At 53.4% G+C, this 27,038-nt stretch overlaps 2 protein-coding genes across 7 annotated transcripts; both read left to right on the top strand.

Annotated features, from left to right (window-relative positions):
- Positions 1-205: 205 nt before the first annotated feature.
- LOC114021047 (zinc finger protein 501) lies at positions 206-7,099 on the top strand. Of its 2 annotated transcripts, none has more exons than XM_037891185.2 (2): positions 206-655; positions 4,654-7,099. In XM_037891185.2, the coding sequence occupies exon 2, from the start codon at positions 4,917-4,919 to the stop codon at positions 6,156-6,158; it is 1,242 nt and encodes a 413-aa protein (XP_037747113.1). In that variant the 5' UTR covers positions 206-655; positions 4,654-4,916; the 3' UTR covers positions 6,159-7,099. The 2 variants fall into 2 exon arrangements, with proteins under 2 accessions (XP_037747113.1, XP_027684658.2); XM_027828857.3 differs by having other exon boundaries at positions 4,651-7,099.
- A 7,179-nt stretch (positions 7,100-14,278) lies between these two features.
- Positions 14,279-26,667, top strand: LOC102936378 (zinc finger protein 271). 5 transcript variants are annotated; one of them, XM_037891184.2, is made up of 2 exons: positions 14,279-14,599; positions 18,789-26,667. In XM_037891184.2, exon 2 carries the CDS (start codon positions 18,920-18,922, stop codon positions 21,656-21,658), a length of 2,739 nt encoding a protein of 912 aa, XP_037747112.1. In that variant the 5' UTR covers positions 14,279-14,599; positions 18,789-18,919; the 3' UTR covers positions 21,659-26,667. The 5 variants fall into 5 exon arrangements, with proteins under 5 accessions (XP_037747112.1, XP_027684657.2, XP_037747109.1 ...); XM_027828856.3 differs by having other exon boundaries at positions 18,786-26,667; XM_037891181.2 differs by having other exon boundaries at positions 14,279-14,723.
- Positions 26,668-27,038: the final 371 nt, after the last annotated feature.

Genomic DNA, 27,038 nt, shown 5'->3' with positions numbered 1-27,038 from the left:
CACATGCCATGAAACCAGAGGAAAGGAAAGGATTCCTGGAAAAATTTCTCCCTAAGGCTCTGCAGCAGTTGCTCTTTATTCTCCTTAATTACAGCTCCAGGGACACTGCTTCCCTGGAGGTCATGCTAAATGTTCCACCCAAGGGAGTAAAAAGCTCTAGTCAAAGCAGGCGGCTCATTTTAAAAAGCAACATTAGTCATTGTTTGCTGCTCACTCAGGAGGACTACAACTCCCAGCAAGGCACTGCAAATCCCCTAGAACAGGAGCTGTGCAGCTAATGCACCAGTGCCCAGGGTTAGCTGATGTTGATTGCATCTTCAGGAGAACTGATGGGGCTGGCAATGCCAGCGTACCTAGGCTCTGCCCATATGCCAGCTGGTTTCCAGATCCACCAGGATTTTCCAGCCTCTTTCTCTCTCCCTGCTCTGCTGGCTTTGTTTCTCTGCCTTGTGTTTTACCCTTTCCCCGGTAGCTTTTAGAGCCTGGACACAGACTTCCTGTGAGTCAGCACAGCAGACATTTGGAGGAGAATAACTGATGGGCAGAGCCACAGTGTGTTTGTGTGACAAAAAGCGAGAGGTCTGGACTCTGCGTTAGTTGCCAAGTTACCTCTGATGGAAAAATCCTCATCTGGCTAATGCTTAGAGAACAAAAGGTAAATGCCTGAAGGGGATGTTTTCCCAAAGCTAAGATAGCATCAATGAATGTCTTTTGTGTCTGTATATGGGCCAAGTTTCATCACTAGAAACTGAATAAACTAGAAAGAAGTGAAAGATTGTTTGATACATGGAAATATTTCATGAAAATTTCTGATCAGCTTCATATTATACGTCTAGCAGTTACTGATGTTAAATCTCCCTCTTTGATCAGAATCAGATATATATTCTTTTGGGTGCCACCTGCTTGTTTCTTTAAACGCAAGCACTGGGGACAATATTTTCACAGCTAATGAAGTTACAAGATATCCAGGGATATTTGCTGATGAGCAGAATGGGACCAAAATCTTTTATGTTTTAAGGTCCTTTTATTTAACAGCTGACACGTCAAAGTTGCTCCTTGTCAAAGAAAATAATCGTCTGTGTTTAATTTTAAAAACTGTATGAAAATAATGAGCCCAAACTGCCTTGATGAGGCCATGTGGTGCGGCTCATATCCTGGTTGTGTGCACGCAGGTGGGTGTGTGAGTGTATTTTCCTTAGATCATCAATTAGTTAGTTACCTGATGCTGAGACACAGAGTAGTTTCTCTCTGATGACAGCACGGAGCCCTGTTACAGTTTTTTACACTATTTATTTAAGTTGCCATCTGCATTGAATATGCAAAGTGTTATTGTTAATGATGGGTATTTGTTGGATAATTCATAAGGTCTCTGATCCAGAAAAGCACTTAAGCATATGCTTAACATTAAGCATTGACTTCAACAGAGCTGCTCACATGCTTCGGGTTTATCTACATGGGAAATTGACCAGAAGAAGTATAGCTGTATAATTATGTATATTACACCAGCTTAATGTCACTTTTATTCCAGAATAGGAGTGTTCACAAAAGGAGTTATACTGACCTAGCTATAATTCTGCTGGTCAATTTCCCCAGGTAAACAAGCCTTTAAAGTTTAGCATATGCTTTGCTGAATCAGGGCCACATAGACTACGAACATTGGTTATATCTGTGAAAATGTCAGTGAGGCAAAGTGTTTGCAGGTGTTTGGATTTTAAAGCAAGAATCCATTTTTATGCCGGCATCACTATACGTTGTTGTGCTGTAAGTCGTCCTCATGTTGCATTAATTATTACCGATTGTCGTTCTCATCAGCTCTCTTCTGCAGCTGTCATCAAGTTGTCCCTTCAGGCCTGGATCCTGAAATCACTGGGGCTACTCATGGGAATAAAGTTAAGACCAGCCATGTGTATTTGCAGGACCGGGTCCTAACTCTTCACCCACAAACTTCACTATGGCCAAGGACTGCTGCCGCATGTAAAAGCAGAGCAGTATCCTTTTAAGCTGTGTGTGAAGCCTCCAGTGGCGCTGACTGTGTTCTTGGTGTTAGAAGCTGCCAGAAACAGCCATGTGTATGTAGCCACGCCTGGCATATTTAGTAAAAATAGTTATATTGGCCCTTGTGGTGCCTTCATGCTGTTGTTGAGCAAAGGACACAGCGAGCATCCAATGCAGTGCAAATCTATGTTATAGCAGCTGCCACTGGTTCCTAGAGGCCAGATGCAGCCAGGAATCAGCAAGGAACAGGGCACCCAGGCCACTCCGTCTTTCCTCTGGCCATGCCTCCATACTGGCCTGGATGTATTGGGGCCATCCTCCCTTGTCCGGCTACAGAATGCATCAGAGGTGCAGTGCAAAGTGGCCTCACCACACCTTAGGGGCTGGCCATGCGCGATCCTGTTTAAGTGCCCATATGCACTGCACCGCACTTCACTGCACTGTGTTCTAACATAGGCATTTCTTGGTTCTGTCGCAGTGTTAGGGAACAGTGTTTTAGTCCATAGGCAGATCAAGCCTAATTTAAAGCACTTTCCCTTCAAATAGGTTTCAGAGTAGCAGCCGTGTTAGTCTGTATCCGCAAAAAGAAAAGAAGTACTTGTGGCACCTTAGAGACTAACAAATTTATTTGAGCATAAGCTTTTGACCTACAGCTCACTTCATCGGATGCATGCAGTGGAAAATACAGTGGGGAGATGTATATACACAGAGAACATGAAACAGTGGGTGTTACCATACACACTGTAACCAGAGTGATCAGGTAAGGTGAGCTATGACCAGCAGGAAAGTAGGGGTGGGAAGGGGGGAACCTTTTGTAGTGATAATTAAGGTGGGCCATTTCCAGCAGTTGACAAGAACGTGTGAACCATGGGGAATTAGTTTTACTTTGTGTAACGACCCATCCACTCCCAGTCTTTATTCAAGCCTAAATTAATTGCATCCAGTTTGCAAATTAATTCCAATTCAGCAGTCCCTCACTGGAGTCTATTTTTGAAGTTTTTTTGTTGAAGAATTGCCACTTTTAGGTCTGTAATCGAGTGACCAAAGAGACTGAAGTGTTCTCCGACTGGTTTTTGAATGTTATAATTCTTGACGTCTGATTTGTGTCCATTTATTCTTTTACGTAGAGACTGTCCAGTTTGGCCAAGGTACATGGCGGAGGGGCATTGCTGGCTCATAATGGCATATATCACACTGGTAGATGTGCAGGTGAATGAGCCTCTGTCAGACATGTTTTCCCCATGTTTATTCCCTCCCCCCCACCCCCCCACTGTTCCTCACACGTTCTTGTCAACTGCTGGAAATGGCCCACCTTGATTATCACTACAAAAGGTTCCCCCCGCCCCCCCCCCGGCTCTCCTGCTGCTAATAGCTCACCTTACCTGATCACTCTCGTTACAGTGTGTATGGTAACACCCACTGTATTTTCCACTGCATGCATCCGACAAAGTGAACTGTAGCTCACAAAAGCTTATGCTCAAATAAATTTGTTAGTCTCTAGGATGCCACAAGTACTCCTTTTCTTTTTCCCTTCAAATAATTAGTCAACCCTATTTCCACTCCACTGAAACACAGATGGGCTAGTGGCCATTTCTTTCTGTAGTGCAACGAGACCCTAAAAGTCAATGGGCCGAATTCATCCTTGATGTGAGTTTGGCTTTAACCGTTTCCAAAGGATGCGATTTAAAATGGGTGAACAAGGAAGATTGCACAGTTGCTTTTTGGCGTGAGTAAGTGGTCGCACACTTCCATGTGTACAAGGGTTTGTGCTAGAGAGAGGAAAGAAACTGGATGTGGCAGAGTCTGTTACAGCCTCTCATCCTGCTCTCATCAGATCAGCAGGTCAGAGCAGGAGCAGCAAGGAATGGAAACAAGCTGTGAAAACAAGCAGCCCCAACACCTGAAAATGAAATAAAAGACAAAGCTTTATTGTAATAATGATGAGTAATATCCTTGTTTGAATGGGAAGTAGGGAAAGGGGAAGGCTGGTGGCTAGGCCAAAGGCAATAGAAGCTGCTCTCTCTGCGACTGATTCTGGACTCAAATCAATTTCGCATCAGTGTAACTCCAGGACCTTCTTTGGAGTTACTTCTGATTTCTGCTGGTGGAAGTGAATCAGAATCAGGGACTTTTTCTTCACTAGTAAACACTGATGTCGTGGCAGAGGACTTTGGACCTGTGGTTACAGTAATGGGCTGGGGTTCCAGCCTCAGCTCCCAGTTCTGCCACACACTAGCTGTGTGACTCGTGACTCCGCTGAAGCCAACCCCCATTAACTTCAGAAGGGCCAGGATTTCATCCTTCAATCTCTCTGTGCCTCCGTTCTCTGTCTGCCACATAGGGATGGTGATATTGCCTTTCTCCCACCCTCTGTCTGTGTTGTCTAGCTCACAGGGGGGGAGCAGAGGTAGCGGGAGCATAGATTAACTGCCATGGTCACAAGCAAGCCAGTGGCCAAGATGGCCCCCAAGGACCAGAAGTTCTGAGACTTAGTCCCCCGCTCTAAGCTTTACATAACAATGCCCCCAGCTCCTGGGCTTCAACTTAGCTGTGATCATTCCAAGATTTTCTCCAAAATTAACAGCCCTGACTATGGCTTTACTTCTGTCATCAGCCTCTGAACTAATGCCTGATTGTATTTTATTGTTCATCCAGCAGATGAAAGCCCAACGGTTTCAAATAAGGAGAAGCGTCCAGAGGAGTGGACTAAAAACGGGAGCCCCCTCAGGAAACAAAATGAGGAAGGAGAAGTGGGAGCACGCCGATGCAAGGTAGAAATCTTCGTGAGTCAGGATAAAGCAAAGAAAGAGCAAAACGAAGCCGGAAACAGATGTGACATACCCACTCCCTGCGAACAAAGCTTCCGTAACAGCCCAGCAGCCTGGTCCATCAGGGCAGCCTGGGAGCAGAGCAGCATTACAATGGAAATCCTTAAATTAGACGCACCAGAGAGACTGGGGCCATGCAGCGAACATGGGGAAAGCATTGATCAGATGGTAGATCTGACAGCCCACTGGAGAGCCCAGCATGGCAAGGGTGATGGAGATGAGAAAAGCTTCAGCACCATGGGGAGCCACGTAGGTACCACACAGCCAGGAGAGAGAGCACATGAGTATGCCAAATGTGGGAAACGCTTTGTTAAGAAGGGGAATCTCAGAGCCCATCGGAGACCTCACAGGAGACAGGGCCCTGAGGAACCCAGTGGGTGTGAGGGAAATACAACAGCAACAGATCTCACAGCCCATCGGAGACCTCTCAGGAGACAAGGCTCACAGGAACCCAACAGGTGTGAGAGAGATCTGACAGGAGATCTCATAAGACACAAGACAAGCACTACAGAAGCGGAACCATCCCCCAGCCTGGAAGTCGAGGAAAGCCACCAGGGAGCACTCTCCGCCCCAAGGGGAGGCCTGAGGAGAAAGCGGACTCACACGTGCTCTGAGTGCGGGAAGAAGTTCAGCAAGAAAGGCAACCTCACCAAGCATCAGCGCACCCACCGGGACGAGCGGCCATTCAAGTGTGGCCAATGCCAGAAGAGCTTCTTCGTGAGGTCCCAGCTTGCCCAGCACGAGAGGATCCACACAGGGGAGCGGCCGTACAAGTGCGCCGAGTGCGGCAAATGCTTCACCCAGAAGTCCAACATCATCATTCACCAGAGGATCCACACGGGGGAGCGGCCCTTTAAATGCGCTGACTGCGGGAAGAGCTTCATCGACAAGTCGCAGCTCATCACACACCGCCGGACCCACACGGGGGAGCGGCCCTTCACATGCAGCGAGTGCGGGAAGGGGTTCCGGCAGAAGATCACCCTGATCACGCACCAGAGAATCCACACAAGGGAGGAGCCCTACACCTGTCCTCAGTGCAGCAAGAGCTTCAGCCAGAAGGCCAACCTCATGAGGCACCAGCTGATCCACACGCGGGAAGGGCCGTACATATGCACCGAGTGCGGAGAGAGCTACAGTGCCATCGGGCACCTGAAGAGGCACCAGCTGATCCATGCCGGGGACAGGCCCCACGTCTGCACTAAATGCGGGAAGAACTTCACCCGCAAATCAAGCCTCAACAGGCACCAAGAGATCCACGCCAACGACAGGCCGTATGCGGTGGTGGCAGCAGAAAACCTCACCGTGGTCTATGAGATAATGCAGGTCCCGCTCTAGCACTAGGGGCGGGGTGGGGGATGTTGAATTGCAATGCAGATTTCCTGTGTCACCTGTAGGAGGTGTTCAGAAGCTCCCCTGGGGCTGCTCTCTCTCTCCAGCTTCCATGGAGTCTAAAATACCTAAAAATCCAGCAGAGGACAAAGAACGTGGGCTGGGTCCTTGCCGCTGTTTTAATTTGTTTTTACTTGCACGGTAATAAAATCTAATAGGACCTCAACCTGTGCATTGCTTTTGGAGGGAGAGTTAGAGGAGGACAAAGGAGGAGGGGAAGTAGGTGACAGCAGCACTGTCCCTCCCTCTGAAGGACTCAAGGTGACACTCTGCAGCCTGTTAGAAAACACATTGGTCCCTAGACACCATGGCTGCATGAGATGGGGGTCAGGCCTGGGGTGACTAAATATTCAGGCTCATGCCATGGCTCCTACCAGAGTTACAGTCTGAGCGCACAGCCTCTGCTCTGCATTGGCAGAGAGGTTCTTCAGCCCTTTCCCACCAATGCTTCCTTGGTGGAGGAAGGAGGGTGTCTTTGTTTAATGTATGGTGTTAGGTTCTGGGCCCACATAGTTGGTTTCTCTTGCTGCCCTTGTTCTTGGTGTCATTTCCCACATCGCCTGCACCTGCCCCAAACCCTATCATTCAGGCCACTCTCCAGCGGTGTCTGAAAACAGCCCTCCTTCACGCAGCTGCCCAGTGGCTGTCCAGGCCTCATTAGCATGTGCAATCTGCTGATTGGCATATGCTAATATGCACCTAGTGGTTGTTTCTGCTTAGCCCTGAGCACCAAAGGATTTTGCATGGGCCCTTCTGAAAATCCCACAGAGCACTGGGAATAAGGCATGTCCAAAACCCACCTTTAAAAATCCCTTTTTCACCCCAAACCCTACCGGAGCTCCTCGGATGGGGCCCCAAATCTCTACTGGCACCTGCCCTGGCGTTTGAAAATTGGCCAAAGCTACTTAGCAAGAGAGCTGGGATTGGAACTCTGCAACTGGTAGCATCTACCTTCCTACTCATTCCATTAGCTCTCACTGCAGTTAGAGCCAGTTTTCTCTAAGCTATCCTCCCTTTGCATTAAAATGCCTAGCAAGCAGATTGCACCAGATCAGAGATTTGGCTTCCATGCACTGATTTAGGAAGTTTGCTGCGTTATGGATCTAAATGTTGTTAGGGTAGCTGAGAAAGACTGATCGTCACACAGCGATTTTCCAAACAGATCCTTACATCAGGTTAGACTTTATGCTTCCAACCCTTTTGGCAACTCTAAAGCCTCTCCCACAGCCAGCATCGTGCAAACCTCAGCTCATGCAACTCCACTTGCAAAAGAAAGGGGCTTTTCTAATAAACATTCCCAGGTTACTTTCTTAGGCCTTGTCTAAGTCGTGTTGTGTGAACAATACTGGTATATTTATAGCAGTATTACCTAGTGAGGAGGTCGCAGCCATGTTGGTATAATCGTGCTTTATATCAGTATAGCTATTCCCATATGGAAAGGGGAATAAACTATACCAGTATAAGGTACCTTTATGCCAGTTTGACTGCTTCCAAACCATGGGTGCTGTACTGGCATGACTATATTGGTACAAAAAATCACACCCTGTCCAACACAGTGATACTGATATAACTTTCCAGTGTAGACCAGGCCTAATGCAGCTCTTGCTGGTACAGCCTGTGCTGTGTGTGATTGTGACTCAGGGGCACAAAGAATATCCCCAAAATGCGCTGGCCAGTTTGAAACAAAAATAGAACTGAAACTGCGTTCACACCCACTCTTCCTGGCACTCTGTGCATACACTGTTGTGTGACTCCTGCTGCATGGCTGAGAAGCCAGCAGAGGGAAAGATGACAGGCCTAGTTCTTCACTGGCTAGGCATTTACACTTGTCCAAAGCAGGGGTAAAAATGCCACCTAAGGCTTAATCAGACTGCTTCACTCACACCGCTGGGAGCATTATACGTGGGCCTTTAACATGGGCATTTTCTATCCTAGGGATTTGCCCTTGTACAGCTGTTGGTGGCCTGGGACCAGCGTCACTGCACCAATGCAAACTCCTAGCTATTTGCACCCATGCCGCTTTCCCTGATGTGGAGTGGGACTGGGCACTGTGGCACAGGAAGGCTATCCTCACATTAGAGGGTAGCACCATACAGCAAAAGAGGTGAGAACAGATTTCAAGAATCTAAGTCATGAGGGAAGGGGAAAGGTACGTCAAAGGAACAATAAGCCGTTTTCTCTGATCATGGTTCTGCACTCACATGAATTTTACAGCAGTGTAACTCCAGGGATTTCATCTGTGCTTAAAGAAATGGGTCACCAGCTCTAGGTTCAATTCCTCCCTGCCCCCAACTTCCTTTGTGACTTTAGGGAAGTCATTTTTACTCTCTGGGCCTTAGTTCCCCTACAGGTGAGGAACAGGCACAGACCACATACAATGACTTGCCCAAGGTCACAGAGCAGTTTTACAGATGGGGAAACTGAGGCTTGGAATTGGCTCTGCACAGGATCACACAGGATATGTGTGTCAGAGCGAGGCATGGAAGCCACCTCTTCTGATTATTAATTATTATTAATTATTTGCATTACCATAGCACCTAGGAACCCTACTCCTGGACCAGGACCCCACTATGCTGGGAGCTGTACAAACACAGAATGAAAAGATAAGGCAGTGCGTAGGGGAGGCATGGGGGGGGGTCAAGTGCACCCCAAATTGGCTTGCCAGGAGAGAGAGGGGCTCTGTCCTTCTCTCCCTGTGTCTGCCCCCCGGCACGTTCGGCCGCTCTCCCTGGCAGTCAGGCTGGGAGCGGAACAGAGCCACTTCTGCCTGAAAGAACCTGGCCGGGAGGCAGCGGTTGCCCACTCCCTGCCTGGGCTCAGATGCTGGGGACAGGGGCCAAGTATGCTGGAGGGTTAGTGGGGGCAGAACTCAGCCCACTGCCACCCCAGCTGCCAGGGACAGGGGCCGAGCGAGCCGGAGGCCACCCCCTACAGGTAACTTGGGGTGGGGAGAGCACCACGGTCCCAGGTTGGGTGCAGGGTGGCGGGTCACTGGGCAGAGGAGACACATGGGGCAGTCACGTGTGCGTCCTCCCCTTTAGATTGTGCCTCGCCAGTATGCAGAGGTACAAGTCGTCTACTATCCCAAGGGGCTTAGGAGAGTTTTGAGGCACAAGTTGAAAGAGGATGATGAGGTAGCTTTGTGGGTGGTTATGGGGAGTGTCTCTCAAGCATGTGCACCAGGAAGGGAGAAAACATGATGGTGTTTGTTTGAAAATTTAAGAAGTTGGCAGTGGTGGCTGGCCTCAGGAGCCCTGTGCTCTCAAACCAAAACATCCTTACCCTGAGAGCATAGAAACGTTTGCTAGAAATGACTCAATCCTAGTAAAGAGGTTGGATGGGGGGTTGTTTGTTTGTTTGAAATAACTCCAGAATGCACGGTCCAAAATTAGGAAACGAAAAGGAAACAGAGAACTTTGGCAAAAGTATTTTATACAAAGGATACGTGGAGTCGTTAACGAGAGAAGAAAGCAAATGATTGGAGCCTTTCCTACCAGCTGATCCCCATTTTCGTTAAAGGCACACCAGGAACTTAAAAATCATAATTCTGTCTCAAAATGTGTCCCCGCCACACATCCCTCCTGATCACTAACTAGCACTGGAAGAAACTAGCAAAAAAAAAACCACCAACCCACACCAATATTGGCTTGGAATACAAGACAACCACACAGACTGGAAACAGTAACACCAGGCATTTTTCCAGCTGTTGATCTGAACACGCTTTAGAGGAGGTCAGAACCAATATGCCTGTTTTACATATGAGGACATTTAAAGGTGAAATGGCTTGGCCCAAGGCCATTTAGCAGGCGAGGAACAGAACCCAGGATTTCTGAGTCCTTAATCAGTAGCCGGGCCATTAGGCCACTGAGTTACACTCACTGTTAGTCACCCAATTACATATATCAAAAGCAACACATTAGGTCTTTCTGGTCACCCAGCCACATTGTAGCTGTAATTACACAACCCAGACTCACAAGGATGGCAACTTACACACAAGTGGCCCCACTGGCTTCAGTGGCAGTCAGCATTACGAGTGCCAAGCATACAAAAATCATGCATTAGGCCTCAGAAAATCACGAGATTGGTTTAAAAATCATGGGATTTTTTAAAAGAACAAACAACGGGTGCTCTCTGTGTGCCTTCTGGTTTCTGAGCCTTTCGGTCGCGCTTGCTCCAGGCCTTCCTCAGCCACCATGAGGACGGGGAAACCTACTTGTTTATTTAATAGAAGCTAAGATCCTTCTGGAAAGCCCCTGAGAAGGCCCTTGCAGGACTGCGGCCTTGCGCTCACCAGTGTGAGGAAAGGGGGCACAATCAGGCCTTCGCTGTTTTGTCTTTCCATGCAGGGCCTGCTCCAAAGCCCATTGAAATCAATGGGGGTCTTTCCACTCACTGGGCTTCGGAGCAGGCGCTTAGGGAGCAGTTTTGGAAACCAGAGAAGCAGCGTGGGCTAGTGGCATAGACGCTGACTCCATGGAGCACCCACGGGGAAAATATAGTGGGTGCTCCTCCCCCCTGCCCCATCTCCTCCTCCGCCTTCCGCCCTGAGCGCGCTGCATCCCGTTCCTCCGCCTACTGGCTCCCAGAGCTTCCTGCCCAGCCGCCACCAAACAGGTGTTTGGTGGCATTAGCAAGCTCGGGGGGGAGGAGGCGGGGCAGGGGTGGGGATTTGGGGAAGGGGTTGGAAGGGAGCGGAGTTGGGGCGGGGACTGTTGGGAGGGGGTGGGGCAGGGCCTCATGGAAGGGGTGGAGTGGGGGCAGGGCTGGGGGCAGAAGCGGGGGTCGAGCACCCATGGGGAAGAGGGGAAGTTGGCGCCTCTGGCTAGTGGGCAGAGGACTGTACTAGGACGTCTAGGATTAGCCCCTTCTAAGCAATGATGTTCTAGGTATACGTGGCACTGTGATGCGATGCAATGCCCCAGCCTTGTCCAGCCGATAGGGCCCGGGACCTGGGCTCTGGGCGACGCACCCATCTCACTTAGCCTCAGTTTCCCCATCCGTCAAATGGGAACGATGATACTGATGGCCAGCCTTTGCGAAGTGCCTTGAGCTCTGCGGACGAAAAGCGCGACCTGAGAGCGAGGAATGAGCCTCGTGACTTTGAAGGGCTTACTCACAGGAGTAAGGAGACAGGCTTGGTAGCCGCGAACTGCAGGAAACTGGAGGAAAGCTCTGAATCCCCTGGGGCAGGGGCCGCGCCGCCCCCCACGCCCAGCGCCGTGCACACTGCCGGGCTTTACCGACTCCGAACCCACTTGCCACAAAGGGGAGGGCTTTTCACACCCCTTTGGGGGCAGCCCCCGCAGCCCTGGACAGCGCCGTGCACACTGCCGGGCTTTACCGACTCCGAACCCGCTTGCCGCAAAGGGGAGGGCTTTTCACACCCCTTTGGGGGCAGCCCCCGCAGCCCCGGACAGCGCCGTGCACACTGCCGGGCTTTACCGACTCCGAACCCGCTTGCCGCAAAGGGGAGGGCTTTTCACAACCCTTTGGGGGCGGCCCCCAAAGCCCCAGACAGCGCCGTGCACACTGCCGGGCTTTACCGACTCCGAACCCGCTTGCCGCAAAGGGGAGGGCTTTTCACACCCCTTTGGGGGCGGCCCCCGCAGCCCTGGACAGCGCCGTGCACACTGCCGGGCTTTACCGACTCCGAACCCGCTTGCCGCAAAGGGGAGGGCTTTTCACACCCCTTTGGGGGCGGCCCCCAAAGCCCCGGACAGCGCCGTGCACACTGCCGGGCTTTACCGACTCCGAACCCGCTTGCCGCAAAGGGGAGGGCTTTTCACACCCCTTTGGGGGCGGCCCCCGCAGCCCTGGACAGCGCCGTGCACACTGCCGGGCTTTACCGACTCCGAACCCGCTTGCCGCAAAGGGGAGGGCTTTTCACACCCCTTTGGGGGCGGCCCCCGAAGCCCCGGACAGCGCCGTGCACACTGCCGGGCTTTACCGACTCCGAACCCGCTTGCCGCAAAGGGGAGGGCTTTTCACACCCCTTTGGGGGCGGCCCCCGCAGCCCTGGACAGCGCCGTGCACACTGCCGGGCTTTACCGACTCCGAACCCGCTTGCCGCAAAGGGGAGGGCTTTTCACACCCCTTTGGGGGCAGCCCCCGCAGCCCTGGACAGCACCGTGCACACTGCCGGGCTTTACCGACTCCGAACCCGCTTGCCGCAAAGGGGAGGGCTTTTCACACCCCTTTGGGGGCGGCCCCCGCAGCCCTGGACAGCGCCGTGCACACTGCCGGGCTTTACCGACTCCGAACCCGCTTGCCGCAAAGGGGAGGGCTTTTCACACCCCTTTGGGGGCGGCCCCCGCAGCCCCGGACAGCGCCGTGCACACTGCCGGGCTTTACCGACTCCGAACCCGCTTGCCACAAAGGGGAGGGCTTTTCACACCCCTTTGGGGGCGGCCCCCGCAGCCCTGGACAGCGCCGTGCACACTGCCGGGCTTTACCGACTCCGAACCCGCTTGCGGCAAAGGGGAGGGCTTTTCACACCCCTTTGGGGGCAGCCCCCGCAGCCCTGGACAGCGCCGTGCACACTGCCGGGCTTTACCGACTCCGAACCCGCTTGCAGCAAAGGGGAGGGCTTTTCACACCCCTTTGGGGGCGGCCCCCAAAGCCCCGGACAGCGCCGTGCACACTGCCGGGCTTTACCGACTCCGAACCCGCTTGCCGCAAAGGGGAGGGCTTTTCACACCCCTTTGGGGGCGGCCCCCGCAGCCCTGGACAGCGCCGTGCACACTGCCGGGCTTTACCGACTCCGAACCCGCTTGCCGCAAAGGGGAGGGCTTTTCACACCCCTTTGGGGGCGGCCCCCGCAGCCCCGGACAGCGCCGTGCACACTGCCGGGCTTTACCGACTCCGAACCCGCTTGCCGCAAAGGGGAGGGCTTTTCACACCCCTTTGGGGGCGGCCCCCGCAGCCCTGGACAGCGCCGTGCACACTGCCGGGCTTTACCGACTCCGAACCCGCTTGCGGCAAAGGGGAGGGCTTTTCACACCCCTTTGGGGGCGGCCCCCGCAGCCCTGGACAGCGCCGTGCACACTGCCGGGCTTTACCGACTCCGAACCCGCTTGCCGCAAAGGGGAGGGCTTTTCACACCCCTTTGGGGGCGGCCCCCGTAGCCCCGGACAGCGCCGTGCACACTGCCGGGCTTTACCGACTCCGAACCCGCTTGCGGCAAAGGGGAGGGCTTTTCACACCCCTTTGGGGGCGGCCCCCAAAGCCCCGGACAGCGCCGTGCACACTGCCGGGCTTTACCGACTCCGAACCCGCTTGCCGCAAAGGGGAGGGCTTTTCACACCCCTTTGGGGGCGGCCCCCGCAGCCCTGGACAGCGCCGTGCACACTGCCGGGCTTTACCGACTCCGAACCCGCTTGCCGCAAAGGGGAGGGCTTTTCACACCCCTTTGGGGGCGGCCCCCAAAGCCCCGGACAGCGCCGTGCACACTGCCGGGCTTTACCGACTCCGAACCCGCTTGCCGCAAAGGGGAGGGCTTTTCACACCCCTTTGGGGGCGGCCCCCGCGGCCCCGGACAGCGCCGTGCACACTGCCGGGCTTTACCGACTCCGAACCCGCTTGCGGCAAAGGGGAGGGCTTTTCACACCCCTTTGGGGGCGGCCCCCGCGGCCCCGGACAGCGCCGTGCACACTGCCGGGCTTTACCGACTCCGAACCCGCTTGCCGCAAAGGGGAGGGCTTTTCACACCCCTTTGGGGGCGGCCCCCGCAGCCCTGGACAGCGCCGTGCACACTGCCGGGCTTTACCGACTCCGAACCCGCTTGCCGCAAAGGGGAGGGCTTTTCACACCCCTTTGGGGGCGGCCCCCGCAGCCCTGGACAGCGCCGTGCACACTGCCGGGCTTTACCGACTCCGAACCCGCTTGCCGCAAAGGGGAGGGCTTTTCACACCCCTTTGGGGGCGGCCCCCGCGGCCCCGGACAGCGCCTGCGACCCGCGCGTCCCCAGCCCCCGACGCCGGCGCCCAGGCGCCCAATCGAAACTGCCAGCGGCGGCCCCGGCCCTCCCGAGCGGCCGCGGCAACTCCCGGCAGGGCCCTGCCCAGCGGCCGGGAGCGGGCCGGGGGCCCGGCCGGCGAGGCCGCCGCAGCGGCCCGGGCTCGCCCAGGCTGGCCGGAGGCTCGCCGGAGGCCGGGGGTCTGCGAGCCCAGCGGCGGCTCGGAAGCCGCTCCCCTCCCGGAACCAGGTTCTGGTTCTCCGACTTCCCTCCCCCGGTAGTTTTTACCTCCCTGACACAGACTTCCTGTGAGTCATCGCGGCAGCCGCCGGAGGGGCGCCTGGAAGCGGAGACCGAGTGTGGGGATGGGGAGCCCGGCGAGTGGCGGATTCAAACCTTCCCCCTGTCTAGCCCCGCGGGCCGCGAGGGAACGGTAAGCCGCGGGCTGGCTCGGGATCTTCGGGGCCAGGCTCTCGGGGCACTGCTCCCTGCGTGCCCAACAGTCCCCAGAGCGAACCAGGAAATGGCTGGAAGTTTTGATGCTTGTGAAACTGAAGGTGTGTGAAAATGGTTGGTTTTAAGAGCGGAAACATTGTGCGGGTTTAAAGACAAGCTGGGGGGCTCCGGGGTCCCCCGCCGGCGAGTGACACCGGGCTCGGCTCCCGCGTGAAGGGGAGAGGCGAGGGCACCTACAAAGCGCGCTCCGGCCCGGCTTCGGTAAGAGCAAAAAGTGCAAATAAAAACCACAGGAAGGGAAGGTGATTTTTTAAGAGGCTGACTAAAAGGATGCCTCTGAGAAATCCCCTGCTGCCATTGCTGCGGCATCACGGAATGACCGTCTTTGCACCAGTCTCAGTTGTCACTCCCCGTCCCTGGGAGGTGTATGTGTGTGTAAATGGATCGGGGCCCTTTTCCAGGAAAGGGGAGCTGAGCAAGGATTCAGCAGCTAAGATTGCAGCTTGGATCTTATTTTCCACTGAAAGGATTCACACACTAAACACATTCAGCACCACAGAAATGCAGCCACTTCTGGGGCGGAGGGGAGCAGCCAGCTTGCTGCGCAAAAGTCCTGAGAGGAAAGTTTGGCCACGGTCACCTCTGTGCTTCTGAAAAGTGCCAGGGATCCCTTAGGGCCATGCAGAGCGGAGGGACCCTAGTTTTTAAGGTCTCATCAGAAAAGTCTGCAACAGAACAACCTGCATGCAGTGGCATGGGAACACTTTTTATAATGGGGGTGCTGTGCCCCTGTCCGTGCCCCCCGCCACCCCCTAGAGTTGGGGCCGGGAGCAGCGCTGTGGCTCCAGGAGGGGGTGGGGGACCCGGACAGGGGTAAGGGAGCCAAGGCTGGGGACAGGTGCAGAGCCCAGGGCGCGGGGCCAAGGAGTGCAGCCCCGGGTGTGGGGCCCACAGTCGGGACCCCAGAGGCGGGGCCAGGACCATGAGCAGAGTGCTGCAGTGCCCTCCACACTCCTAGTTCCTGCGCCTATGCCTGCATGGTACTGGGTTTATCTACTCACGGTGACTAAACAGGCAGCAAAGTAGTTCAGTGCTTCGGGAACCAGGGCTCGAGAGCAGAGGAGACTGAGGAAGCACTGGCAGTGGGAAGGGAGGGCTGGATCAGGGCTCTTTTTGCTTGGCAGGAGGCTTCAGTAATCAGGAGAGGGGTCACTCTGGGGAGTGGCCACATAGGGGCCTTGTCTCTCTCTAGGATGGGAGTGGCTCCTGCAAGGTCTCACCGGGTTTTTGCCTCTGGAAGCCCCACTAGCCTCTAGTGGCAGCAGGAACTCATTCCAGGATGTGGTTCCTGTTTGCCCCCTTGGTTCAGCATGTGCGGATCCCCCTATAGTACCAGCTGGTCCACCTATGAGGATAAAAGCCTACTACTGCCAGTGAATGGGGTTACTCCTTCAGCTCAAGTAGTAGAGGCCCATGCTTTTAAGACCAAAGCAGGTGATGACCCATGAGGGTCCCATCTTTTACATCAAGCCTTTAGCTAAGGATGTCACATCAGTCTGAGCCATACATATACCCCACCCATCTGCCAGGAGGGAGTAGGACCCCACAGCCCACCGAGGGAGCAAGTTCTCAGCTTCCCCTAGCTTCCTCCAGTCCCTTGAGTAACTCGGATGCCAGGCCACAGAGCAGCAGAGATGTAGCTATCAGTTTCACTTCTGCCGCAGTAGGGTGGGCATGGTAGCTGGGCCCCGGTGCTGGAGACTTTCAGACTTTAGCCTCTTTCTGATACATTTACTAAAAACTAACAGGCATCCTGAGATGTTGGTGGGGCTGTGAAACAAACAGGGTGGGGGCTCTGAGCTAATACTCTGGATTTTAATTTCACACCTGGGATAAGACCATACGGGATTCCATTGGGATCTTGAGATCGGCAGGGTTCCTGCAATTTGCCACTGCCAGGAGCAGCTGCTGAGAGCTGGGGCATGTGGCATATTCTGCAAACTTTCCACTCAAGTATCAGGCTGAGGGGCACCTTAGCAGGACACGAAATAAACGATAACAATAGTGGAAGTGAAGCAGTGAGTGGCAGGATCCTGTAATCCTTCCCATGAATCGGTGCTGCTAAGCAAGCACAGGGTACATCTACGCTGCCTCAGAGTTGCGATTGCTGCACACGGAGGCATTGGCCTTGTCTACACTACACAGTTTTGTCGACAAAAGACGGCTTTGCCGACAGAACACTGGAGGTGTACACACTGCAGTGCTCCTCCTGCTAATGTAACTCCCCTGCTGTGCCGACACAATAACCACCTCAACGAGAGGCGTAAGGCTTATGGCGGCGTAGTTAGGGTAGACATTACGTTCCTTACATCGGCTGTTGGATCCGCTAGAGCCATAAGATTGACAAGAAAGCAGCTCCCGGCTCCCCAGCCAGACTGCTGCGGGATCTCTGCTCCAAACCAGGCTGCCACACAGGCTCCCGGCTTGGGCTACTGCCCACAGGTTCCCTGCTCCCCGCTGGGAGCCCTGCAGCCCCATGGCGTCCTGGTTCCCTGCTCCCCGCCGGGAACACAGCAGCCAGCCAGACTCCGGGCACAGATCTCCCTGCCGGAGGCGAGAAGCCCGGGAGCAGGGAAGTGAGAAGCCCCGGGCGGCAGCCGGGCCCCTGGTAGGAACTGCCCGCAGCTGAGAGCCCTGGGTCTCAGTTCCCCACATTGCTCCTCTGCCATCGGGGGAAGCGTTCCAGGGGAGGACGCGCACCACGGACAGAAGGAGGGCAGGGGGGACATCAGCCCCCGCAGGTATTTCTGTAGTGTAGAGGTAGCCGTACCCAAACGAGCTAGCTGAAACACCAATAGCCGGGAAGCTGCAGCAACCCAGATTTCAGCATGGCTGTACAAACCTGCCTGGAACCCTGGGTAATGCCCTCAGGCAGGAGCAGAGCTGGCCAGGTTAACGCTAGCCTGGCCGTGTCAACGTGTGCTGCAATCACACCTCCAATTTCAGAGCACGCAGACCCACAGAGGGGTGTGTAGGACCAGGTTCTGGTCCCAAGTAGCAGGGCTGAGCGCGGCAGGGAGAAAGGTCACCTCCATCTCTCAGAGCAGCTGCAGAGCTGTTTCCTGGAGGCTACGTCAGTGCAAGAGCCAGGGTGACAGAGGGCCCCGTGGCAGGGAGGGCCCAGCCGCACATCCTCTGGTCACAGCAGCCCGCCTTGGGTACTGCCAGGGAGCCTGGATAGCTGGGCTGCAAGCAACGTGGGCATGGGCAACTCTTCCCCCGTCCCCCCCGGTCACCCAACCAGCCCAATGGGGCTAGTTCCGCTGCCGGCCGTACCGCTGACTACACCGTCCCCTGGGAAGGCCTGCTGTTCCCATAGCAACGCCACGCTCCAGCACAGGCCCGGGTTAAAGAATTGGGTGCAAAGCAGCCTCTGCTCCAGGCCCGCAGGGTGCAGCATGGATCAGCACGCTGAGCTCCTGCGCGGGGTGGGGCATACAGCAAAGGGGCCCCACCCCATGCATAACAAATCCACACACAGACCCGCGAAGGCCCCTCGCATCCCAACCCACGTACAGGCCCCTTCCCACCCCACCCATACCCAACAGTCTACCACCAGCCCCCCCATCCCAGCAGTCCTGACATTCATCCTGCCCCACCTAAAACCCTACATCCCAGCCCCACCTGCTCCCAACATCTCCCCCCAAAACCCTACATCCCCTCTAGCCCCACCTACTCCCAACATCCCCCCAAAACCTTACATCCACTCCAGCCCCACCTGCTCCCAACATTCCCCCCAAACCCTATATCCCGACACCCCTAACCCCACCTGCTCCCAACATCCCCCCCAAAACCCTACATTACGGCCCCATTGGTACAATACAGGCCATAGGACTTCCCTGAATTCCTGTGTGAACTAGACCAGAGCTTTTAGAAAAACATCCAATCTTGATTTAACAATTGCCTGTGATGGAGAATCCACCATGACCCTTCGTAAGTTATTCCAGTGGTTCATTACCCTCACTGTTAAAAATGTGTCTCATTTCCAATTTGAATTTGACTAGCTTCCACTTCCAGCCATTGGATCTTGCTATAAATAGGAGTTTTCCTTCCTCATTGGCCTTTGAAATAAAGTCTGACTGTCTTTTTATTTTTGAACCCAGCAGATGAAGGGAAATAAGAATTACCGCCCAAAGGGGAGTCATGAAAACTGGCATCAGCACCTTTGTAGGCTCAGAAGCTCCCCTGAGCCTTGGCAGGCCAAGAAAATTAGAGGATATGGCAAGAAAGACCCCAGATGATCACTCTTCTTGTGCGTGAGCTTCCTGCCAGCTCAGCCCCGAGAAACCGGACGATGGAGAAGCTGACTGTTGTTAAGGTGGAAGTGGAAGATCTTCTCAAGCAACCCCGGGAGAAGATGTACACTTGCACTATCTGCGGGGACAGCTTTAATCACAAGGGCATCCTAGCCGCACACCAGAAGACCCACAAGGAGGAGTTGCTGGTGGAGCACCATGAGCAGGAGGGCAGTGCCGTCACAGCAGGAAAGCTAACGAGCCAGCAAGCCAGCAGAAGGGCAGAGGATGCCAGCCAGGAAGGCGTGAACCAGGAGGGAGATCTCTCAGCACAGAAGGAATCCCTGCAGAAAGCAAAGCCCTACTCTTGCACCGACTGTGAGAAGAGCTTCAAGATGAAGGTGGACCTCACCAAGCACCTCAGGACCCACACTGGGGAGAGGCCTTTCCCGTGCACTGAGTGCGGGAAGAGGTTCATCACCAAGTCGCAGCTGAAGGAGCACCAAAGGATCCACACAGGGGAGCGGCCTTACCAGTGCTCCGAGTGCGGGAAATGCTTCACGCAGAAGTCACAGCTCATCGTTCACCGGAGGATCCACACTGGCGAGAAGCCCTATAAGTGTGGCAGCTGCCAGAAGAGCTTTGTGGACAAGTCTCAGCTGGTTGCCCACCACCGTATCCACACAGGTGACCGCCCCTTCAAGTGCGGGGTGTGCGCCAGGGGTTTCCGCCAGAAGATCACCCTCATTAAACACCAGAGGGTCCACACTGGGGAGGGGGTGCGACGGCATGGCGGGCCCCATGCTGGCAATGCCTCGCAGCTCATCGTGCCTGAGTCGACGCCGGACGGGGAGAAGATATTCCGATGCAGCACGTGTGGAAAGGAGTTCAAGAAGAAGTCGATCCTGGTGACCCACCAGAGGATCCACACTGGGGAGGAACCCTACCATTGCGCCGAGTGCGGGAAGCGCTTCCGGCAGAAGATCCACCTAATCCGCCATCAGAGGACCCACGCCAGGGGGGAGGCCCATGTCTGTGTTGAGTGCGGGGAGGGCTTCAGCAGCAAGGGACAGCTACTAAGGCACCAGCGGTGCCAGCACCAGAGCGAGGGACCCCACATTTGTCCCGACTGTGGGAGAAGCTTTAGCCAGAAGGTAGGCCTCATGGCACACCAGAGAGTCCATGAGAGGGAGAAGGGAGATGGGAGCGTGGCCGCCACTGACGGGAGCCCTGGTGAGGCAGCAGATGGGAGGCTGCCTGCCAAAAACGGGAAAGGCAGCAGCCACTCGGGGGACCTGACGGCGCCACATAAGAGCCAGGTCTACACCTGCACCCAGTGCGGCAAGACGTTCACCAAGAAAGGGAACTTTGCCAACCACCAACGGGCCCACACAGAGGAACGGGCACATCGGTGCGGCGTCTGTGGCAAGAAGTTCACCAAGAGAGGTGAGCTGACCAAGCACGAGCGGATCCACACGGGCGAGAGGCCATACGTCTGCGCCGACTGCGGCAAGCGCTTCACCCAGCGCACCCAGCTGGTCACCCACCAGCGCATCCACACCGGCGAGAAGCCCTACCCCTGCGCCGACTGCGGCAAGCGCTTCATTGACAAGTCCCGGCTGACCGTGCACCGGCGTATCCACACCGGTGACCGGCCCTTCCAGTGCACGGCCTGCAGCAAGGGCTTCCGCCAGAAGATCGCCCTCATCAAGCACCACCGGGTCCACGAGAGGGGCCGGCCAGATGGGGAGGTCTCTGGGGGGAAGGAGCACGAATGCCCCCAGTGCGGTAAAGGCTTTGGCACCAAGGAGAACCTAGCCAGCCACCAACGGCTCCACGCCACCGAGAGGCCCTTCAAGTGCGGCGAGTGCGGGAAGAGCTTCACACAGAAAGCCCAGCTGGTGGTGCACCAGCGCATCCACACTGGGGAGCGCCCCTTCCGCTGCACCGACTGCCATAAGGGCTTCATTGACAAGTCCCGGCTCATCGTCCACCGCCGGATCCACACCGGCGAGCGGCCCTTCAAGTGCACGGCCTGCGGGAGGGCCTTCACCCAGAAGATCGCCCTGACCACCCACCAGAGAGTCCACATGAGGGAGCACGAGGCTGCCCGGGAGCCTGACAAATACTCCAAGCACGGAGAGAACGACACGGGCAAGGCCGAGCCGGGCGAGGAGTGGCCCTTCCCCTGCAATGTATGTGGCCGGGGCTTCCGCAAGGAGATAGCCCTCATCACCCATCAGCGGGTCCACACCAAGTACGAACCCAACAGGTGCAGCAAGTGTGGCCAGGTCTTCCCCGACAAGGCCCAGCTGCTCCTGCATCAGCCCTCCCACGCGGAGGACCGGCCCTTTAAATGCAACACCTGCGGGAAAGATTTCAAGCGGAAAGAGATCCTGATCACCCACCAGAGAATCCACACGGGAGAGGTGCCTTTCAAATGCACCGAGTGCGGGAAAAGCTTCTCCCAGAAGGCCAACCTCATGAAACACCAGCTCACCCATACCCGGAGGGGCCCCTTCATCTGTTCTGAGTGTGGGCAGAGCTACACCACCTTGGGTCATTTTAAAAGGCACCAGAGGAACCATCTGAGAAAGCAAGCCCCTCCTGGGGAGGGGAAAGACATGGTGGAGGAGCTGGACGCAGACGGGCTGCTGGAGACAGGCGTGCACAACGGGCCCATCATCGTGGTGAAGACGGAAGTCGATACAGACGACTATGAGGTCCTCCAGGTCCCATGACACCGCCTTCAGCAGGGAGCGGTGCATGTATAAAGGGATCCTCCAGAGGGAATGCAGGAGTAAGGGCCCTGGTGCTGCCAACCCCTAGCGTTCGAAGAATCCCGGATCAAGCTGCCCCCCCCCCCCAGTCATGAGACTGGCTAAAATGTCATGAGATCTGAGAAAAAATACTACATGTGGGGTTCTTTTTATGAGCCTTTGGGGGTCACGTTTTCAAGGTTTTCTCTGCAACCACATGGGCTACTTTTTCAAATGAAATCTGTGATTTTGGATGTCTTCACGTGACTCCTGGAGCTGGGGCTTTAAGGAAAAACACCAAATATCCCAAGAGTTGGCAACACTGACTCTTCCGTAGGTTAGTATCCTAGCACTCAGCAGCACCAAATATCAATATTAAGCCAGCTGACCTGGGTTGCTGGTGGCCCATGGGAGAGCATCAACGATTCACTGCAGTGCAAAACGTCATCGGTCGTCATTCCGTACAGCAATAAGAGAGGCAGACATCATCACAGGGCTCCACATGGATGGACCAGTGGGCCCATGCAGAGCCCTGTTGAAGTCAATAGGCTCCCCAGGGGACACAGACATCCACCTGTATGGAAAGGTTAGCTGGAGCAGGGCCAATGTACCTAGAAAGAGAGCACCTACTTGAAGCTAGATAGGTCCAGATCCTCAAAGGTATTTCGGTGCCTAATTCCCTTTGGCATCCACAGGGCATTAGGCATCTAAATACCTCTGAGGGTCTGAGCCATAGTGTTTACTTCAAAGTCTGATCTTTTTTGATGATCACACTTTAAAATATGCTCACATGCGGTTTTATTTCGCCATGCGATCACCAGTTTTATTGTTTTAATACAGGACAGTCACTGCAAAAGCACCATTCTGGTTGAGGATTGAAACACACAGGTGGTCTGATTCATGGCTATATGACTCCAGGTGAAATCTGCTGATTCCAGTGGAACTACATTGGTGTAAAACTGGGGGAACAGAGGGGGAAAATCAGGCCTAAGCTAGTTCAGGTTTTGCTGTCAGTTCCTCAGCTGCTGCCCATTGTCAGAGCTCGGCTGAAGTCACTGGAAGTCACCCCAACTTGCATCAGCTGAGAAGCGGGTCCGTGATTCCCACAAGAAGCATTCCTCCCGCACTCTTGTATCTATATATTCCAGCAGTTCAGTAGTTCTGTGTCCAGGAGCCCAGAGAATGACATGTAAGGGGCTGACATTAGGAGGGAACGATACCTTTGACTATCCTCTCTGTTTTGCATTTAAATTCATAATCATAGCATTGCCCTGGCCTAAGGCCCTTCCCTCTCTGTAGAAAATCCCCATGAGAGGGAAACATGGGCCATGATCCTGAGAACCTGTAAGTCCCACGACTTCCCAACAGTATGATCCAGGAGGACTTGTGCCCCAAGTCTGCTGATCCCAGGGCATTTGCAGGGCGGGGTTGTCTACCTCTTCCCCTTCACTCCCTGCCAGCTGGCTGTAAGTCACGCTTAGGGCTTATACAGCTATTGGTTCCCAGCTCCCCTGGGTTAAAGCTGCAGGGATTGCTATGGAAAGCATCTCTCTCCTGACTCTGCCCTGGGCAACCCCATGAAAAGCCACTGAGGTCCAGTCGCATGGAGGCTCAGGGATGAAGAGAGCAATGGCAGCTGTAGGGGCAGCCGAGCACTGCAGCTCCATCCATCCCGTTGGCCCCCAGGGATGATGGCAGGGCTCAGCCTTGGTTTGGCATTATGGTCGGAACCATTTCCTCTATCCCTGCTGCCTTCTGCTCTCTCTCCCCTTCCCCAGCAGAGTCAGGGTTTGCATTACAGACAGGATCTTGGTTCCTCCAAGGTAGGTCTCCACTGCTGTAGGGAGCAAGCCGCCCAGCCCGGGGAAACAGACTTGGGTTAGCATGCTACAAAATAGCTGTGTGGACATTATGGCACCAGCCGAGGCTCAGGCTAGCCATGCGGTCTGAGACCCACCCTACCGGCTGGGTCCGAGCTCAGGGAGCTAGCCAGAGCCTCCACCCGGGGCCGCAACAGCCACTCTGCTATGTTTTTGAGCATGCTAGCCCAAGTCCTGCTAGCAGGAGTCTGGCTCCCCGGATTCCTTGCTGCAGCGGAGACATGCCCGAAGAGTTCACAGATCTCTCCTGGGTCCTCCCTTCCTGAAGTCAGCACGCTCCATTTGCGACAACAGAGACGCATGGGAGTTAGAAGTGGAAAAGCCTCATTCGGTCATTTCCCTTCCAATGTGGGATTCCCTACCTTGTCCCAAGTTTTGTCCAGTCCAGTTACTAAATGTCCCAAAGGAAAATGGCTGCCCCGATTTCCCTGGGGAGACCACTCCACAGCCTAATAGCTATTGAGAAAGTTCCCTTTATATTCATGCTAAATGCTCCCTGTCTTAGATTTCTTCCATTATCCTGCATAGCACACCAAGAATGAGGCGCAATGTTTTACTGCACAGGGTCTGCTGAAATTCTGGTCTGGATCATGCAATATGGAAGTGCATTGCTGCTTGCAGGGAGTGCCAAGAGGAGCAGCATTAACTAAACAATGATGGAGGATTCAGTAAGTCTATGACTATCTGAATTCTGTGAACACCAAAGAGGGAGAGGAATGATTTAGGCCCTGATCCTGCAAACGCTTTTACACTTGCATAACTTTTAGCACATATATACGCCCATCGACTGCAACAGGACTATTCGTATGCTTCAAGTTCAGGACATTTAAGGGCCTTAATCATCCCTCTTCGGTGTGCACAGCATTCAGATAGACTTATTGTGCCCTCCGTCATTATTTAGCTCATCCTGCTCTTCTCTGAATGTCCCCCACTCAGCAATCCATTCCCATATTGTATTATCCAGACCAGGATTTAGGCAGATCCTGTGGGGTAAAACTGTGCAGTACAAATTGGGGTCCAGAGCTGACCCAAAAAAATGGCAAAACTTTCATTTTTTCATTTTGTTTTTTTCCCAAAACTGACTAATTTTCTCGGTTTTGGAAATTTCCTCCAACCTTTGTTTTAATGGACCTCCCCCCCAAAAAAATTTTAGAACATGGAAGTAGAACATTTTTGGTTTAGGAAAAACTCAACCTGTGATTAACCCAAGCAATTAAAATTGTTGCCAGAAAACATAAAGGGTAAACAAAAATGAATACATGAAAAAAAAAATCATTGAAAAAAAAAAAAGGAAAAATGTTGAAAAAAATCAAACTGTTTTCCAGTATTTCATGTATGGGTTTCCTCAAAGGTGATTTTTTGGGGGTCCAGTATATACTTTGTTCCACTTTTTTGGGCCAGCTCTACTGTGTTTCTCAGTCTGTGATCTAGAGAGCAACACCGACCTCAGTAAACATTCCCATGTTTCCTACACCGGCACGTTGAATAAGTTATCCAGCAAATGCAACCCTTTATTCTGGGTCTCGTTTTCAAACTGATCCTGATTTCTGACACTCAGGCAGCAACTTGCAAGTATGCCCCAATTTATATGAACAAATGAGAGTCATAGTGAGTTTGGGAACTGTACATTCGGTGATGTGTGATTGGTCGCCTAAATCACATGGCATTGTTTCCACCCCTGACTGGATGACTAGCTTTTCAAACAGGAGAACAACAAATGAAATAGCCTATGTTGTTTGCAGGCAAATCCAACTATGCAAATAAGGACTAGAAATTCCTCAAACATCCATGCCAACAAAAACCCATTCATGCAAAACTTCAAGAATAACCAGTATTAAGAAGCATGACCATGGCCCAGCCCAAAACCCTTTGGAAACTGACTGGACATTCATTAACTCTGTATTGGCAATTGTCAAGTCAGCTCTCCAGAAAAGTGTGACTTCAGAGGGGGATCTGGTAATGTGAGCAGATGAATTTTTGAGAGAACAAAAGATCCTGTTTTCTTGCAAATACTCCTAGTCTGCAGTAGTCAAATGCTCACAGTTTTCTAGGCGACATCTGGGCTCTGTAAAGCCATATTGGCCAGTGCATCCTGCAAATGAGAGAACAGTAGGAAAGCATTTGAGAACGAGGGGGGAACATTAGAAATGGGTTGGGACAGTATCCAGAGAAGGAGCTTGCGTAAACAGGACAGCAAAACAAAAAATGTACCACTCCTGCTGAATAGCATCAGAACAGAGCAACCTTTCAGCTTCAACTAGACTCCCCAGACACTGAGGAGAGATTAACTGGAACGGTTAAAAATAAACACCACTTGTATCAGTTGCTTTTCTTGATCTGTTTAAAAGGACAGCAGTACCTTAAGGTGCCTTGACTCATAACAGTGACCCACTTGTATCTCACAGGTTCGCCTTTCCAATCATGGTTTGTAGTAAGGACCATCCAACAATTTGCACAAGGAGTATAGCTTTCTATTTACACATAAGCTCTGGCTTCACTTCAGACCAGAGGTTAAGGAAGAAGTGGAACGAGGAGTCAGCACTGCAAGAGGCAAGGATCTGTGCTTTGCAGTGTGCCGTGACCTACTCTGTATCGACCGTCCCATTTTGATCCCTAGATGTCACTAGAGGTAGCTAGACCTCTTGAAGAAGAGAAGACCGTTGAGACTGGGAGATGTTTTGTAGAAAAGGGAGGTTTGTGAAAAGGCCAGTATAGTCCACACAGATGGGGATTTCAATTCCCCAGATATATTTTTACACTTTCTATTTATTATAATACAGAATGTATCACTGCAGAATATTAATTAACGAGCAAGACCCATGGACCTCACCTGTTATCCACTTTGGGAACGTGTGTGTTCTCTCAACAATCTAACATACAATGCATTGATCTTCTTTGCCAGTTTTCTTCGCTGGGCTTTTATTTTAAAATTAATTTAATTCTTTCTGTTTGTTATCGTTTTTTAATTCAGTCCTTTCCAGCACATGCTGTGTTGTAGGCAATGTGATCCTTATGCTTATCCACCTCCTTAGCCGAGATTTTTACTGTAATCCTCTCATTATTGAGGTGTTTTGTTTTTATTTTTCTGAATAAAAAGCTTTACTAAACAAATAGATGCAATGTCCCTGTTGTACCTAAGTCATCCTTCCCTGAACAGAAGGGGGCAGTGGGGCCTTCCTGCCACAACCCTGGGCAAACCGCTCAGCCTCGCGGTGCCTCAGTTTACACATTTGTAAACTAGATCTAACGTCCCTCAGACACCATGGCAATAATGCTGCTGTGGAGAAGCAAAGCACCATGTAAGCACCAAGTATGATTATTTTAGTACCATGCGGGAGCATGGGGTAGCTTCATTAGTAACTGCTTGTCACGTGCTTTGAGATCCTTCGATGGAAGGCGCTATAGAAGTGCCCTAGCCCAGTCTCCGGTTTCCCACGAGGCAGCAGACGCTGCTTCAGAGGATGGTGCAAGAAATGCTGCCA

The sequence above is a fragment of the Chelonia mydas genome, chromosome 2, assembly GCF_015237465.2.
Source record: "Chelonia mydas isolate rCheMyd1 chromosome 2, rCheMyd1.pri.v2, whole genome shotgun sequence".
NCBI lineage: Eukaryota > Metazoa > Chordata > Testudines > Cheloniidae > Chelonia > Chelonia mydas.
The sequence above is the reverse complement of the archived record's forward strand: the minus strand, read 5'-3'. Positions and strand labels throughout refer to the sequence as shown.

Coding starts and splice junctions, on each gene's coding strand:
- LOC102936378 (XM_037891184.2), top strand. CDS start 18,920: ATGATCACTCTTCTTGTGCGTGAGCTTCCTGCCAGCTCAGCCCCGAGA.
- LOC114021047 (XM_037891185.2), top strand. CDS start 4,917: ATGGAAATCCTTAAATTAGACGCACCAGAGAGACTGGGGCCATGCAGC.